This window comes from Chlorocebus sabaeus, chromosome 29 (assembly GCF_047675955.1).
Source record: "Chlorocebus sabaeus isolate Y175 chromosome 29, mChlSab1.0.hap1, whole genome shotgun sequence".
Lineage (NCBI taxonomy): Eukaryota > Metazoa > Chordata > Mammalia > Primates > Cercopithecidae > Chlorocebus > Chlorocebus sabaeus.
In genome coordinates, this window is record NC_132932.1 from 4,068,645 (window position 1) to 4,070,023 (window position 1,379).

Genomic DNA, 1,379 nt, shown 5'->3' on the forward strand with positions numbered 1-1,379 from the left:
TTACTCAATAACAAAACTACTTTCTTTCTCTGACAGCTTTGTGGAGAAGTTTTCTGGGTTGGTAAGAGATTTGTTTTTAGTTATATTTCCCCAACAAACTCAACCCAATTTTTTCAACTTACAGGCCTATCATTTGTAAAATTAAAGAGAGAGAATACATATTTGACATTTCTTGTAGCCCTATGAGTTCTAGAAAATAAAACACTACAGTATATAAAGTTCAAAACCAATATAAACAATTTTCTGAGTGATATGTTTTTTTAAATAAAGAAGATTCTGTCTCTCAAAATCTTGTAAACTAAGACTCTTAATTTTGTGTTCTCAGTATTTTCCTCATTGCATGTTTCATTTCCTTGTTCCTCAGGCTGTATATGACAGGATTAATAAGGGGAGTAACCACAGAATAGATCAGAGTCACAATCTTCTGCATTCCTGCTTCATGCCCAGATGTTGGGCTCACATACATGACCATCACTGAGCCATAGAACAGTGAAACCACAGCCAGGTGGGAGCCACAGGTAGAGAAAGCCTTTCTTCTTCCAGATGCTGAAGGAACCCTCAACACAGCTCTCAGGACCAGAGCATAGGACCCCATGATGAAGACAAAGGGAATAAATAGAAGTAGAGAACTTAAGGTGGAGCTAGTCAACTCTAGTAGAGGGGCTCTGTTACAGGTGAGGGCTAACAGAGGACCTGGGTCACATAGGAAGTGGTCAATAATCCTAGATCCACAGAAGGTCATTTGAGAAATGACACTGATAGGAATCAGGAACCACAAGAAACCAAGTACCCAGCAGCTGCCCACAAGAATATTGCAGAGATGTTTGGTCATAATAGTCAAATAGTGTAGAGGCCGGCAGATGGCAAGGTATCGGTCAAATGCCATAGCTCCCAGGAAAAAGCATTCTGTAGAGCCCAAGGAGAAAAAAAAGTAGAACTGGAGGAAGCACCCAGAGAAGGAGATGATCTTGGTGTCAGAGAGAAAGTTGGCCAGCATACTGGGGACTGTAGAGGTGACATAACAGATCTCTAGGAAAGAGAAGTTGGTGAGCAAGATGTACATAGGGGTGTGGAGTCTCTGATCCCAGTGCACAGCACAGATGATGGAACCATTGCCCGTGAGGGTCAGGAGGTATACAACAGTGAAGAGCACAAAGAGGAGGATCTGCCCCTCCCTGGGGCAAGGGAAGCCCAGGAGGAGGAAGCCAGTGAAGGTGCTGGAGTTGCTGGGGGTGTTGAAGATTTTCATGTGCCTGTGACCTGTAAAATCACTAGCAATTAATGGATGACAGTGAAAGGATAGATGGGAACTCAGATTTATATTTAAGCTATCTCTGGGAATGTAATAAGCACATCTATCAATAGTGACTCTCTCTCTC

General features: G+C 42.4%; 1 protein-coding gene across 1 annotated transcript; it reads right to left on the reverse strand.

Moving 5' to 3' along the window:
• On the reverse strand, nucleotides 1-1,379 carry LOC140710642 (olfactory receptor 11G2-like). The gene is made up of 2 exons (XM_073012899.1): nucleotides 325-1,379; nucleotides 1-50 (listed from the first exon to the last, which is right to left on the reverse strand). The coding sequence occupies exons 1-2, from the start codon at nucleotides 1,247-1,249 to the stop codon at nucleotides 1-3; spliced, it is 975 nt and encodes a 324-aa protein (XP_072869000.1). The 5' UTR covers nucleotides 1,250-1,379.

What these genes read in the sequence shown, in the direction of transcription:
- LOC140710642 (XM_073012899.1), bottom strand. Translation starts at nt 1,249, where the DNA reads ATGAAAATCTTCAACACCCCCAGCAACTCCAGCACCTTCACTGGCTTC. An exon ending in ACATGCAATGAGGAAAATAC is followed by an intron (nt 51 to 324) that starts TGAGAACACAAA and finishes CCAACCCAGAAA; the next exon opens with ACTTCTCCACAAAGCTGTCA.